This window comes from Dipteris shenzhenensis, chromosome 17 (assembly GCF_047967505.1).
Source record: "Dipteris shenzhenensis isolate YYH24624 ecotype China chromosome 17, Dip_SZ_1.0, whole genome shotgun sequence".
Taxonomy (NCBI): Eukaryota; Viridiplantae; Streptophyta; class Polypodiopsida; order Gleicheniales; family Dipteridaceae; genus Dipteris; species Dipteris shenzhenensis.
In genome coordinates, this window is record NC_141612.1 from 50,885,349 (window position 1) to 50,899,818 (window position 14,470).

Genomic DNA, 14,470 nt, shown 5'->3' on the forward strand with positions numbered 1-14,470 from the left:
GGTTGGTGCAGCATTTGTGACCTCGTCAACACCAGATTTTCTTCCTCAACTCACGCAAAATATGCTACAATTTATAACTTATCTTATGAAAAAACAGCATTCGTTCTTTCCTACGTTCATATATGGTTTTCTCCCAATTCCTCAACATATATTCTCAACTAGGTCGTAAAAAACACTCGAGATACAGTGTACGATCCACTCCATAGCATAGCCATATGATATTAAAACCATTTCCAGAAAGGATGTTTTGAGAATATTATCCTTCGTAGTTTAATCATGAGTCTATTCAAGGCCCTACAATGTGAGCACAATTTCTTAAACGCCTTTATGACAATAACATAAACTTGGCACAACACTAAGGATCTCATCAATACCAGAACTTCCCTTAAATGATGCCTAATAGGCTACTTTAATCTTCGCTTCGTTACATTTCTGCAATTGCAAATCACATATCCATCTTTACGGCAAGATCAAGCAGAGAGCATTCTTTATTTCTTGCTCAGTCATATAGTTGTTCTTCAAAATCATCATGACTTGTCAACCAGCCCTTAAAAGGAATAATCTAAACACACCCTTTAAAGCTGTGTACACGATCCGTTTCATATAGTAGCCATATGAGTACTAAAACCATTTACAGAAAGAATCAAATAGTTCGTAGCTTAGGAATGATCTAGTCACGTGACTACGATATAATCATGCTTCCAATATGCTTCGTCAATGAGGGACACAGCTAGAAAGGAGAAAACGGGCTTTACAGTAGGCCTCTTCTCCGCTTGTAATCATTGACAGTAAGGGTCAACATATGTCTGCGCCCATCATTATTCTCAATCGGCACTCCACAGGTGGCCTCAAGCCGTTGTTTTCTGGCAATGAACGCAAGGTGAGCACCTTGGGCACCCCCAAACTTTTGAATTCCCACCAAGGATATGGGTAATTGAAACCCGTGTAATGAAAACAGCTTCGTGTCATCAGCCACAGGAGCCAATGTGTCCACGAGTTTGCCAGCATCCGCTGCTGCCTCTTGAGCAGCAGCAGTTGCAGCCTCGCTTGCTGTTGCAGCTTCTGTGTTCTCAACCTTGGCTGATCTGTCATAATAGTTCTGAGAGCGAGTCCATCTCCGAGAAAAGGGATCATAACCGGCTTCCCCAGCCTTGGCGTTACTTGCAGGCTTCAATTCTGAAGCATTCTTGAAATTCTCAAACCTATTCCTCCTGTTCATCTCCGCTAATGCAAGGGCCTTGGCATCCTTATTCTGACTCTGTGCTGAATAAACCTCCAAATCCTTCAGTTTAGCCTGAATCCTCGCCACCTCGACCTGATCTTCTGTGCTCTCTGCTAGAGCAAGCTCCTTCAGCAAGCGGTCCTTCTCTGCAGCCACATTGGAAGGCCGGGATGATGACAACTTCTTCTCCTGCAGCATCGCCTTCACAAGAGCAGCCGAATAGACAAAACTGCCCAATTTGGCAATGGCCTCTCTTTTCTCCAGAATTTCTGCCTGGGAAGGCCTGCGACCACCAGTTTTCTCAACCTCCGCTAGCCATTCATCGAATTCTCTGGTGGTTGGAGCCTGGTCGGAAATCATCGTCATTTTCCATCTTGCTGCAGAGCCATCATCCCCCCAGACAACGTTTAAGAACTTATGTGTCATTCGATTCTCAAATTTGTACTGCTTCATTGGGTCCCGAGCATCCACATTCTTAACCTGACACAACCGATAAACGCTGCGGTTGTCCTTTATGCCAATTCCAACCTTTACAAAGCAGCCAACTATGATATTCTCGAAAAAAGGTTCAAGAAACCATTTTGCAAGCTTTGAGCGACGGACTGTGATTGGAGTGACGTCCTCTAACGTCAACTTTTCCCCGGGTTCCTCCCTGTCGTCTTCTGAACGCCCACCTTCACTACCATCCTCCTCCTTCGAGATGCGTTCGTCGTCGCTAGTCTCGGAATCGGACATGCTGTAACTGTCACTGTCTCTAGACTTCCTCCTTGGAGGCGACGGCTCCCTGGTAGCCATGTCTCTTCGTCGGCGTTGTACATCAGTATCGTGAGCCTTCTGCCTTCTCGCAACCAACTCATTCAGAGCATTCTCCTTTACACTCCTAGAAGAATCCCTGGCTGAAGAACGGACCCTAGATGAGGGTGGAGCTTGATCCCTGTCCCTTTGCTTGCTCCCGTCTTTCTTTTGACGAGCTTCTGCCCGCTTCCTCACCAAAAAGTTCTCCCTCATCTCGGCTCGGTCGTGCAAAATCATCTCTCTCTGCAGTTCGGTCATGCCGGCCAGGCGAGCTCTGTCCTCATCATCTTTGTACAGATCGCTTCCAAAAGACAGATCGCTGTCGTAGCCATCACGGCCAGCATCTTCATCATCCTTATCTGCGTTATCAAACCGCTTCTTGAGAGGCATTTTGGATCCGAGAGCCCTCCTGCTCCCTCCTCCCCGCTCATCATCATAATCGTCCTCAAAGTCGTCGCTGTCGCGCTTGGAGTCGCTCCGCTCATCATCATCTTCGTCATCAGAGCTTGAGTCCCGACGCCTTCGCTTCACGGGACGAGTTGGGGTCTTTCGGTCGCTGCCACGGTTACGTCCGACGGCCTCCAAGAGCATATCGTCGAGGGAAGCATCCGTCATTTTGAACCGAGCGGTAAGGGTTGGGAGGGAGGACGAGCAGGAGGGGAAAAAGAGGCGGAACCCTTGCAGAAGACAAGAAGCAGATCTGAAAACAGGAGAAGGAAGAAGGGCTTCCTTTATAATGACATTAAACGCCAACCGACTCTTTTAGGGTATTCTCTCAATTTTTTAGGCAGGTAGCATTGTGGGATGGAATGAAAATGTAGCCTGTAAAAGTCCTTAGTCAAGCATAATGCTCTACAACTGCCACCCCTTGCAAATGGAGAATTCTCAACCGCCACGCTGAGGGACTACCTTGGTAACTACAAAATGGCAATCTTCCTCGTAGGTGCGTTCTTGCTTTGCCCCCGCATGGCCGCCCTTTTTCTCTGTCTTCTTCTATCTCAAATATAAATTGCAAAGCAACACAGATTACTTTGGTTTCCATGAAGAAGCTTGTTAGAGTGCTGACTATGGTGGACCTCCATTTCGTGCCCTAGTCTGCCCTTCCTCCTCTCTTCCCACGATCCTATCTCTTCGATGTTCTTGCTCCATCGCTTCAAACTTTTGGTCGCAGATCTCTTTGGCTTGATTGCCAGCCGTTGCATCGTTTAAATAATCATGTGTGTTGGCCTTGTTGTCCTTCCTAGCTCCAATCGAACTCCCAATGCAATCAGGTACGACCTTTTTTCTTTTACATTGCAACATGGCTATTGTAGGGACATTGCCTTTTCAACCAGTGGAGCAGGAAGACCATGACTTTTGTTAGCAATTCGCAAACGACCTTGGCAATGGCGATAATGTCTCGGGCCTGGGTTACTTGGAGAGGATCAATTGCAATTATTTGCAGGAAGAGATAAATTCGAGGGATGCCTTTTTGAAGCTAACTTTGGGAGTGGAGGATCCGTTCATACTAATTCGACGATCATGGGAGGCAATGCGGACAATGATTTTGGTGATGACAATTTTTGGCTAGGGGACACTATTAGTGAATCCACCGCTCCAAGGTTATTGGAAAGCACAGGACCAATGAGTGGAGGCCATAGCAAAATTCAGGAGAGATGTTGAATGAGGATACCCCATGTATTCTATTTGGAACTTGGTGATGATAATGCTACAATGTCTACACCCAAGGATTCTCATATCACGGAAAACTTTGATGGAAGGGAAAGGCCTATCGTGCCGGAAGTTTAGTTTTTGTTTAATACTCCGTTGGCCTCTTTGGAGGCAAATTTCGAAGGAGCGCAAATCAAAGTCACACTCACACAACAAGCTCTTAATTCGAGCTTCCCTCTTCATGAAGGGAGCTTTGCTTCTGAAATTGATGAACATGACTCCTGTAATAATGCTAGCTAAAATATTGTTGCTGAAGTTCGGTTTGATTCGAAGCCTTGTCCTTGGATCCCCAAATGGCACAACAAACGTTACTAAAGCACATGCATCAACAAACATTGAAGAGTTGCAATAGAGCAGCCTCAATGAGGTTTCTGATATGAAGGTCAAAATGGCGCATTTGGACCCTACTCGGATTTTTCAGAGACCTCCTCTTTTGCATCAAGTCGCATGAGTTTTCCTACACAATCTTCACATAGGAACTCTGTTGTCATTTGAACTGATTTGATAGTAGCTTTGTGCATGCCTCAATGCCTCGCCACAATTTGGGACCAAGTGAGGGTTAATTCAGCTTACAAAACGTAGATTGAGTGAGTGCTTTTACCATGGAAGATCAACCATAAAGTTCCTGGATTTCATCTTTTAGACAAATAAGACAGTCCAATTTTTGTGAATTTGTGTCACACCACATCTTGTTGAACAACTTTCGGGGAATTGGCCACTGCAATCCCTCAAGTTTTCTGACCAGATGTTTTTTTTCTACAAGAGTATTTGCAACCACTTTTTACCTTCTCCAACAGGTTTAATACACAATTTGGCCCGGGTGTTGTTGGGAAATGGTGGCTTTGTACTAAAATCTGGCGAGTCTACAAACATAACTACCCTAGCAACATGGTCAGGCCGATTTTGGGAAAGAATGGGCTGCAATTCCTCGAGTGTTAGACTAGGCACTTGTGAAACTGGGGATTGCACAAGTAAAATAGACTGTGCAAGGACTAGAGCCAATCCACCATCAACTCTTGCGGGGATCACTCTGAAAAGTGGCAAGCCCACACTAGATTTCTACAATGTGAGCTTGGTGGATGGTTTCAATATGCCCATAATGCTAACTCCATCGAATGGATTTTGTCACATTGTGGGGTGTGGTAGTGACATCAATAAACGAATGCCCGATGGATTTGAGAAAAAGAATGACAAGGGAGATGTGGTCTCTTGCAAGAGTGCTTCTGGGGATTGCCCAGTACTGCTGCAATGAAGCATATGCCAAACTAACACTTGAAAACCCATGTCATATTACCGGTCACGTTGATGTGGATGCTCTCACCAATGGAGAAGACCTAGAAGAGTGAAAAGAAATTAATTTTGACAATGAGACTAGGATTCCAACAGGTTGTTGCTTTGCTTTTCTTTACTTAACATTCATCCCAACTATTATCTTTTATTGTTATATGAAACATGCCATGACAAAATGCGAATTGATATGTGCTAAATAGAAAGTGCTAATAACACAAGGAAGAGCAAATCCCTTGGTCTTATAATTTTTTGAGAGTAGCTTACACAAACATTGGTTATGTGCTAGATGCAAACTGTTATGTGCCAAATGCAAAGTGCTATGTGCCAAATTCAAATTACTATGTGCGATATGCACATTTCTATGTGCTACATGCAAATCGATATGAACCCAAGGAAGGGCACATTCCTTGGTCTTATAATTTTTGGAGAGAAAGTGTGCCAACTCTCCTTCCACACAAAATTATGTGAGGTTATGTGCTAAATGCAATGTACTGTAAGCCAAAATGCAAAGTCCTATGTGTCGAATTCAAAATTACTATATGCAAATTCTAAATTGCTTTGTGCTAAATACAAAGTTCTAACAACCCAATGCAGAGCAAATTCCTTGGTCTTAAAATTTTACATTGGTTATGTGCTAAATGCAAAGTGTTATATGACAAATGCAAAGTGCTATGTTCTAAATTGGACATGCTATGTGCTATATGCAAATGCTATGTGCTAAATACAAATTGATATAAACCCAAGGAAGGGCATGTTCCTTGGTTTTATAATTTTTTGAGAAGAAGTGTGCCAACTCTCCCCCCACATAAATGTGTGGTTATATGCTAAATGCAAGGTACTATAAACAAAATGCAAAGTGTTGTGTGCTAAATTCAAATTACTTTATGCTAAATGCAAAGTACTATAAACAAAATGCAAAGGGTTGTGTGCTAAATCCCACAGATAGACCCAATATTATCATCATCACACGTCATATATGAGAAGATCTCGCCTCTTATTTCCAATAAAATTTCCAATTCCAACATATCTGAGCTCGAACTGTTGTTGTAGAGTTGTTCATTGAATGAAAAATTTTTGTCCGGAGTCTGCTTTGCAATGCCGAAGGTGACCTTAATGACACACTTGAACTTTAAGGACCAACTTTGGAAGTTGTTTGCCTATATCGCTATAGCATTTTGATGGTGCATTTATGGGCTACTTGTATATGGTGTAAGTCTAGAATATTAACAATTGGAGTTGTTTACTGGACCTTTGAACTCCATGTACATTTTAGGACTCTTTTGAGGACGACATGCATACTCATAGACGAGTCTCACTGAGTCAGAACACGAAGTTGTATCATACAAAGCTAAGGTAAATGCCAAACTTAGAACAATTGGTCATAGAAAATGGGTACTAGCAAGGTCCTTCCCCCCAAAGTGAAGAAGCAATGTCTTACCTCTTCAAGTGCCTAGATAAAATATTTTCAGTTGTTTTTTTTTTTGGTGGAGGGGGGGGGTTTCTTTCAATACCATTGCTTTCAGTCATCCTTATTTGCGTTTTTTTCTTAAATAAGTGCATCATTCTCTTTTGTTGTTTAATCTCATTTTCAGCTCCTTTTTCCTGTCCATTTTCAACATATCTTCAGCCTTTCAGTCCTTTTTAGGCTGAAAGAAGAACCAGCCTGTTCCAAAGAAACCCAACTCATTGCCTAGGGGATCTCTGGAACTGGGGCTAACAGCCAAGTGGGGGGACTATACAACCAGCGAATCCCTTGCGGAGTGAAGATGTAGAAAACACCTGTAGGCCAAGCCTTGTAGAAGTGAGCACGCCTCTTGATAGTCGCCCTAGAGCCTGAGGCCCCACGCTCCCAGGTGGACCGTAGAGTGTAAATGATATCCTGCCAGATAGCAACTAGGGTAGCCGAGGGTGGAACCGGGTGCTCACCCATCGCAAGACTGCAACGAGCCACCCAAATGTTCCAAGTCGTGATGCTGGCTACCACCTCCCAAACACTGTCCTCCCTAGGAGGAGGAGCTAGGCTGTCAGGAGGGACTACCTCATGGAGTGCAATCTTATGAATGCTCTGACCCTGTATCCGGTAGGCTGGGGAGATCTCATCAATCTGAAACGCGTGTCCTCCCTCTGTTAACCAAGCCACCATCCCCTAGGTGTAGTCTCTATGAAGACTCTACAAACGTGTCATGATCTTGAGGGCTCTCATCCAGATCCTTGTTGCACTATGGTGGCTCCATAGCCTTTTAGTCCTTTTATTATTTTGTCATCTCACTTCAGTTTTTAGCTCGCTTATTGCTTGTCTTTTTGCTCTCTTTTTGGTGATTCTCTCATTGTTATGGATTCCAATTTATTCCTCTTCTTTATTTATCCCTTTACAATTTGTTTCAATTGTTTCTAAATCTTGTAATTTCAGTTACTTTTTCTGCTGCTCTATTAATAGTTTTAAGTTTTGTATAAATAAAAATTTGCACATTATCTGTCACTTTTAGAGCGGTCTCCTTGTTACGCTCAAGTTGAGGCAACATGACCTCGGAAGGGTCAGTCGACATTTTCCTTTAAAGGATCCATGTTTGTATTATATTTGTTTGAGCTTCACGTAAATGATAAAAAAGGAATCAAGGTCAAGGTCTTTGGTGAGGGTGACATGGCACAAGACTAGGTGGATCTAAGGCTAAGGGGTCTAAATGCATTAAATGTGCCAAGGGGCAAACGATTTCAATGATATCCCAAGAGGGGTAACTGATGCAGTTAGGAGGTAACCTAAAATGAAGACATGTGGCATACTAGATCCATCTAGGGAATTGGGGCTCGGTGGAACTTTGCAAGCAGGAGCTTTCACGTAAGGATTGATTCTGTGAGTTAGCTACCACTGAGGTTGGCTGGGAGGAAAGTATGTGCCTATGCCCGTGATTTACAAAAGAGGAAAGTTAGGCATTACAGATTTATACGTATCATTTTGGTATCAGAGCGACAGGTGATTGAAAAAAGGGGATTACAGATTAACGATCACGAGAGGTCTTGGGCTGGCTGGGCGTATGCTTAAACTCATGGGCTGAGGAGCAGGTAACGGGATGAGGACTACATCAACTTCAGAGTTACCAGTCACGTAGGCCTCGATTCCCTCAACCTCTATATAAAGATCTTTGTGGTCTACAATTACTACGGAGCAAGGATGACGAATGGAGAGTAGTTAAGCCTAGGTCTGGTGCCTTCGTCGTGAACGTGAGCGTTGAAACGATGATTTGAAGCGAGATAAAGCATAGCGATCGTAATATTTTAATCAACGAATTCAGGGGATTGCGACTGTTGAGAAGTTTGTGTTCTTCGAAGAATTGGGCTCAAATACAATTGCATTCAAGAAGTCGATTCTAAGTTACAGATCGAAAGGTGGCTAGCAATAACAAATTACCAGGGGGCATCTTACTCTGCTTTTCTTTGAATTTTGGTATTTCTAGTGCTATTTCAGGTTTTATTTGTCTTTAGTTTGGAGTTCCTGATCGTGGTATTGGGTTCCAGATTTGGGAGGCATATTGGATTGATGCAAACATTTGGTTATATGCCTGTTATGCATGGGATATTTGTAGTTTAGGTGTGCAGGAGTTTCCCTAGTATGGGGAAAAGCGGTTTTGGTTTGCAGTTGATATATATTTGGGAGTTGGGCTTTCGATTGTGGATACAATTTATGTGTGTTTAAAAAAAAAAAAAAACAACACACACACACGCACTCATTGACCTAAATGGAAGTAGAAGAAGCAGCTTCTAGGGTGGATCCCATAGAATCGGGAGTCCAACCCACCCCGCAGGTGTCGTGCCCAGCAGGCCATACACTGTCTGGTAGAATTGCTTTATTGGAGGATGCCTTGCAACAGATTTTAGCGCAACAGTTACAAGCAAATGTAGGGCAATCTGAGCTCAGGAAATTGGTTCATAGTATGTCTGCTAGACCATCTCGTTAAGAGAAAGGTAAATCTCCAATGGAACCTGAAACCAGTGTTCATACGGTCGAGCCTAGGAGGGCTAAGGTGCCTAATATTGCCAATTATAGGCCAGAAAAGTATTCTGGTCGGATGTCTGAACGTAGTTCCGATATCATAGAGACCTGGTTACACAAATGGGACGAGGCCTTCGCCATTTGTGAAATCAAGAGTGATATGAAAAAAATTCGCGAGGCCACCCATATGTTTAATGGGGCAGCAGATAGGTGGTGGATAAAACAGCAGAAAGATGGAGTGGCATCCACTACTTGGAGGGGTTTAAAAAAGAATTTAGAAAACACTTCGAAGCATCCCGAGCTTGGGATCAGTATCGAAACCTTCGTCAGAGAAATTTATCAGTGGCGGAATACACTGATAAGTTCAGAGAAAGTGTAATAAAGGTTTATGAACCTCTACCTCAGTCAATCCAGGTAAAAGATTTTATCTTTGGACTGAATGATCGAATCAAGACCAAGTGGGTTTATGCAGGTTGGGGCTCGGCATGAGTACCCGAAGAAAACAGGTTTAAGAAGAAGTGGATTAGCAAAGGAAGTGCCTCACAGCCTAGTGGTCAAGCCAAGTAGGCGAAGCCAGTTGAGACTCCTAAGCCAAATACCACCATCGGGATGAAAAGAAAAGTAACACCAATGGCAGCCCGGGCTTGGTCGAAGTCTTCTTTGAACCCAGAGCAAAGAAAAAGAGCGAGGAGAGAAGGCTTGTGTTTTGGATGTCTTCTACCTCATCAGTGGAAAGATTGTCCACGAAACAAGGATTGTCGGATGGCTGAGATGGTGATCTTAGAATGCAACGTGGAAATGGAGGAAAGTCCCAGAGCAGAACAGATGCAGATTCAGTTAGCGGGATCTTCTCAAAGGTCAGCACCTGTTTTGTTATGTGTGTTTGTTGCTAAGCTAGTAACTAGTGCACCTGATAATGTCCTGTCAAAGCCCGCAGCAATGGGGTATACAGCCTTTAACGATACGGAGTTAATTAAGATGAAAAGCCTCAACTTGAGCATAACATTCCTTCCCTCTTCAGGCATCAACGTCCTCGATGATAAAGTCTGAGAACACTCTCCGTAACTGGTATACGGATTTCCAGGTAGCTTCTGATAGAGGTAAACCATGCCATGCAACCAACACCGTGGGTATCTTCCAATTGCGTACTTGCATGGTTCCTTGGTCCATGATTCTTGTTGGTTTGCGTCTTGCATTATCCTCTATCTCCTGAAACAAAACAACACCCTCGATTAGTGAGTCACCTGTATGCAAAAATTTCTTTAAACGAGAAACATGAAACACTGGGTGCGCCTTACAACCCTGTGGTAATTCTAATTTATAGGCTACCTTGCCTATTCTTTTGAGAATTAACCACGGCCCACAATATCGGGGTGATGACTTAGAGTGCGAAGGAACTCTGAGAAAAACTTTTTCTCCTTCCTTAAATTCTCTAACGGATCTGTTTTCATCCGCATACACCTTAGCTCTATCCATAGCTTGGCCGATGTTAGCTCTCGCAAGTGCTAGCATCTCCCGCATCTGAACCACAAAGTTCGCGGCACTAGGCACTTTCTGAGATACTCCAACTGTAGTTGGATTCGCTGGTCTATAACCATAGTTCAGCTCAAATGGACTGAACCCTGTAGAGGAATATTTTCTATCATTGTAGGCAAATTCTAATAGTGGCAACCACTTGTCCCATGTATGTTGCCTCAATGACACATATGCTCTAAGCATATCCTCTAAAATTTGGTTGATTCTTTCCGTTTGACCATTCGTTTCTGAATGATCCCCTCTACTCATTCCCAACTCAGTCCTTAGTGTCTCAAACACTGCAGTCCAAAAATGACTAGTAAATTTGACATCCCTGTCTGACACTATGGATTTGGGTAATCCATGCAAACGAAATATATGTTTAATAAACAAATCCGCCACTTGCGGTGATACGTGAAATTCTGTCAACGCCTAAACTTTTACTCAATCACGGGCATAAGCACAAGGATTATCCTCCCAGCCAACCTCGGTGGTAGTAAGCTCTCTATATCTTTTGCTACGTGAAGGCTCCTGCTTACAAATTCCACCAAGCCCCAAAATTCCCTAGATGGATCTAGTATGCCACATGTCTTCATTCTAGGGTCCCTCCTAAATGCATCATTTACCCCTCTCTTGGGATATCATCGAAACCATTTGCCCCTTGGCACATTTCATGCATTTAGGCCCCTTAGCCTTAGATCCACCTAGTCTAGTGTCATGTTACCCTCACCAAGGACCTTGACCTTGATTCCTTTTTTATCATTTACATGAAGCCCAAACAAATATAATACAAACATTGATCCGTTAAAGGAAAATGTCGACTGAGCCTTCCGAGGTCATGTTATCTGAACTTGAGTGTAACATTCCTTCCCTCTTCAAGCATCAGCGTCCTCGATGATAAAGTCTGGAAACACTCTCCATTACTGGTATACGGATTCCCAAGTAGCTTCTGATAGAGGCAAACCATGCCATGCAACCAACACCGTGGGTATCTTCCGATTGCGTACTTGCATTGTTCCTCGGTTCAGGATTCCTGTTGGTTTGTGTCTTGCATTATCCTCTATCTCCTGAAACAAAACAACACCCTCGATTAGTGAGTCACCTGTATGCAAAAATTTCTTTAAACGAGAAACATGAAACACTGGGTGCACCTTACAACCCTGTGGTAATTCTAATTTATAGGCTACCTTGCCTATTCTTTTTAGAATTAACCATGGCCCATAATATCGAGGTGATAACTTAGCACACTCTCCCGCAGTCAAATACTTAGAGTGTGAAGGAACTTTGAGAAAAACTTTTTCTCCTTCCTTAAATTCTCTTAACGGATTTGTTTTCATTTGCATACGCCTTAGCTCTATCCATAGCTTGGCGGATGTTAGCTCTCGCAAGTGCTAGCATCTCCTGCATCTGAACCACAAAGTTCGCGGCACTAGGCACTTTCTGAGGTACTCCAACTATAGTTGGATTCGCTGGTCTATAACCATAGTTCAGCTCAAATGGACTGAACCGTGTAGAGGAATGTTTTCTATCATTGTAGGCAAATTCTAACAATGGCAACCACTTGTCCCATGTATGTTGCCTCAATGACACATATGCTCTAACCATATCCTCTAAAATTTGGTTGATTCTTTCCGTCTGACCATCCGTTTCTGGATGATCCCCACTACTCATTCCCAACTCAATCCTTAGTATCTCAAACATCGCAGTCCAAAAATGACTGGTAAATTTGACATCCCTGTCGGACACTATAGATTTGGGTAATCCATGCAAACGAAATATATGTCTAATAAACAAATCCGCCACTTGCGGGGCACTAACAGACTCTCTAGTTGGAATGAAGTGAGCCATCTTGGTAAGATGATCAACCACCACATTTGGCTAAAAGAAATCTCGTCTCACGAGATCATATGTCTTCTCGACTCTTGGATGTCCCGCACATGGGCTATCATGGCATTGTTGAATGACTCTCTGCCTGAGATCATTCTGATTAGGTACTACTACCTTGCCATTTCTTTTCAGCATACCATCCCTTATGGCATATCTTGCATAAGTTTGGCGTTTTCTGGATGCCAGGTTACCCTTTTCCTCGGGTTTGAATACCTGAGCCTTAGGCCAAAGGCTCTGGATAACTCGTCCACCTTTTGAGTTTCTCTAGTCTCGGTCATTAGAGCACTCTCTAATATCGTGAAACTCATATTATGCATAATGCATGACAACGCATCAGCAACTTTATTATCCTTCCCTCTTCGGTACCGAATCGTCAAGTTAAACTCCTGCATGAGTTCTGCCCACCTAGCTTGGCGGCCTCTTAAGTCAGGTTGTTTACAAAAATGTTTCAGAGTATCATGATCAACATCAACATAAAACTCTGACCTATACAAATAATGTCTTTATGTTTTCAGAGCATGGACAACAGCATACAACTCTAATTCATGAGTTGGCCAATTTCGTTGAGAGGGAGAAAGCTTCTTGCTTTCAAAGGCTACTCGCCTTCCCTCTTCGAGGAGAACTGCTCCTACCGCAATGCCACTTGCATTGGTTTTAAGGAAAAACGGTTTCTGGGGATCAACTATTTTTAACACCGGCCATAGCTTGTTTTATGGTGTTAAAACTCTCCTGTTGATTCTATCCCCATATAAAAGGTACTTTATCTGAGGTCAGATCAGTCAATATCGATACTATTTCGGAATATCCTTTGATATGCCTTCGATAAAATTGGACAAATCCCAAGAATGATCGCAAAGCGGTCAAACTCTAAGGGATTGGCCAAGTCAGTATCGCAGCCACTTTCTTTGGATCCATTTCTACCCCCTCAGGAGTAATTATGAATCCTAAATATTCAAGTCTTACCATACACAGTATAGTTTTCTTTTTATTTACATAAAGACTGGCTTTCCTCAAAGTATTGAACACTATTCTTAAGTGTTCGTGATGCTCAGTAATACTTTTACTGAATACCAGAATATCGTCAATAAAGTGCACTATAAACTTTCCGATATACGGACGTAGTAAATCGTTCATAAGCATGACGAATGTAGCTGGAGCTTTGGTAAGTCCAAACGGCATTACCAAAAACTTATAATGTCCAAACCTACTTCTAAAAGCGGTTTTATGCGCATCCTCGGCTCTAATACGGATCTGATGGTAGCCACATTTAAGATCTATCTTACTGAAAATTACGACCCCATGTAACGCATCTAGCAAATTATCGATCTAAGCCATCGGATACCTGTGCTTAATAGTGATATTATTCAATGCTCTGTAATCTATACAGAGGCGAAACGTATCATCTTTCTTCTTCTTTAATATCACTGGCGAAGCAAAAGGTGAGAAACTTGGTTGAATCTGCCCCAGCTTGAGGTATTCTTCCAGCTGTCTTCGTGCCTCCGCTTCTTCGGTAAAACTCAACCTATAGGGAGGTCTATTTATAGGTTCTACCCTCGGGATTAGTTCAATCTTATGCTGAACATTCCGCTCTGGAGGTAACCCATAAGGTAACTCATCCCTAAAACAATCAGAGAACTCTGTTTTGATCAGCCAGCTTGGCCATCTCTCCATTTTGGGCAACATCAGTGCTAGCCGAAGAATCATCAATCGGCTCTACCGATGCTGTACAAAGAAACGAAAACTCTTCTTGAGCTTTTCGAATTTCCATTCCGGAAACCAACGGTCCTTGAGGTATATCTTTTTCACCTCGTAAGACATACAGCACATCATTCATCTTGAATTGATAAATGTGCTTTTTCCAATCTATGGCTGGATTCTTCCTAGAATGCCAAGCCTTACCCAGGGCTATGTCTGCATGAGCAAGCTTTGTCATTTCAAAATCAAGCTTCTCAGCATAGTCCTGAATTCGAAGCTCCAACTGGGTAACCCTTTGGTCTCATACTTCAGTTGAACTTCCATCTACCATTCTGACTGTATATGCATAGTCAGATGGGCTAGTCTTT

At 42.9% G+C, this 14,470-nt stretch overlaps 1 protein-coding gene across 1 annotated transcript; it reads right to left on the minus strand.

Moving 5' to 3' along the window:
* Window positions 1–386: 386 nt before the first annotated feature.
* On the minus strand, window positions 387–2,781 carry VIP5 (plus-3 domain-containing protein). The gene has a single exon (XM_087388703.1). The coding sequence runs from the start codon at window positions 2,630–2,632 to the stop codon at window positions 752–754; it is 1,881 nt and encodes a 626-aa protein (XP_087244829.1). The 5' UTR covers window positions 2,633–2,781; the 3' UTR covers window positions 387–751.
* Between the last annotated feature and the right edge of the window lie 11,689 nt (window positions 2,782–14,470).

Bases quoted from the DNA above. Each gene is read 5' to 3' on its own strand.
- VIP5 (XM_087388703.1), bottom strand. From the start codon at position 2,632: ATGACGGATGCTTCCCTCGACGATATGCTCTTGGAGGCCGTCGGACGT.